At 49.7% G+C, this 1,325-nt stretch overlaps 1 protein-coding gene across 1 annotated transcript in view; it reads left to right on the top strand.

Moving 5' to 3' along the window:
* Window positions 1-394: 394 nt before the first annotated feature.
* VILL (villin like) overlaps window positions 395-1,325 on the top strand; it is a 24,180-nt gene continuing 23,249 nt past the window's right edge. Inside the window, exon 1 of the mRNA XM_027898804.1 lies at window positions 395-488. Within this exon, the coding sequence (XP_027754605.1) occupies window positions 420-488 (69 nt within the window). The 5' untranslated portion in view covers window positions 395-419. The remainder of the gene's footprint in view (window positions 489-1,325) is intronic.

Genomic DNA, 1,325 nt, shown 5'->3' with positions numbered 1-1,325 from the left:
GGGTACCTGACCTGACTTCCAGCCACTGGTCCAGGAGGTCTCCTGGAGGGCCACTGTTGTCTCCTCCATCCCTCATGCCACGGTGGGAACAAAGCAGTACTGAAGTCAGGTCCAGCACCCTGGTGAATCCTTTCCACCTATTCAAATAGGGGGAAAATAATCCCACACCAAAACAGCAGCATCCTATCCGGTCTTTGCTGGGCTTCCCATGAGCATGGATAGCCTGGGAATGGGGATTCATCCCACTTGACTGTTGATGGTCATCGGAGAGAGAAGGACACATTGAGGTGTGAATGATCTGTAATAAACCCCCAGTGACAGTCAGAGGAGCCCAGCTGACCAGCACACCTACTGCTGTACCCAATTATAGAGTTATTTTGGGTTTTCTTCTTCCTTTGCCTTCCAGCTCAGGCCGCAGGATGACAGACGGTGACACGAATCTGCCAACCATCGAGAGGAAGCTGGGACTGCAGATATGGGGCATAGAGGTACGACAAGAGGCAGTGATGGCACATGTCCTCCGCATGCCTGGGGGGAGGTTGTGTTTCATGTTTCAGGGGAGAGGTATTCTTGAAGTAATCTGTGTGGGAAAAGTGGGTCTTACAGATAAGATAGAGTGGGAAATAGAAGACCCAATGTCTCCCTGTGAAACTTTCCACATGTTATGGTTTTGGTTTCCTGCCCTGTAAGACGGGGATGATAATATTGACTAGGGAAAGAGGAATGTGGTGGGACTGAAACTCTTCCTCCAGCACCAGAGGCTTTTCTCACTTCTTTTGGGAACCAGTGCAAGGCTGCTTTAGCACACCAGAAATTCCCTGTTTCACCAAGAAGATGGATTATCCGTAGGTGACCTTAGTCTGTACCAGCAGCTGCCACGGGGGAGACACTTATTTTTGTGACAAAGGCATTCCATCGTGCCTCTTTGCACTTCATTCTTGTCTTCCCTACTCTGGGTCACTGTAAGGAGAAATCCTGTGAGCTCTGAGTTCACTTTCTGCTTGTGGAGGTGTTTGATTTTGGATTGGAGCTGGGCTGTGCTCAGTTCTGCCTTTTTCTGTCCCAGTTCACCAAGAACACCAGAACCATTAACCTGCAGTGAGAGTGGGTACAGACTGAGGTGCAAAGTCCACTCGGGGGAGCAGTGGGAAGGGGATCCAACACACATCTCCAAGTAGGACTCAGCAAGTCCCAGCTGTGTTCCAAATATCACAGTCTTTGCCTTTCCATTTCTCTCCAAAGTACTGCACTAAGCTGCTTTCCAGAGGATCTGTAATTAGAGCCATGTGGGTTCACGAGGGTCAAGCTGGTATGCTGGGAAACAA

This window comes from Empidonax traillii, unplaced genomic scaffold (assembly GCF_003031625.1).
Source record: "Empidonax traillii isolate 1590-97213 ecotype Southwest subspecies unplaced genomic scaffold, ASM303162v1 scaffold624:size695616, whole genome shotgun sequence".
NCBI lineage: Eukaryota > Metazoa > Chordata > Aves > Passeriformes > Tyrannidae > Empidonax > Empidonax traillii.
The sequence above is the reverse complement of the archived record's forward strand: the minus strand, read 5'-3'. Positions and strand labels throughout refer to the sequence as shown.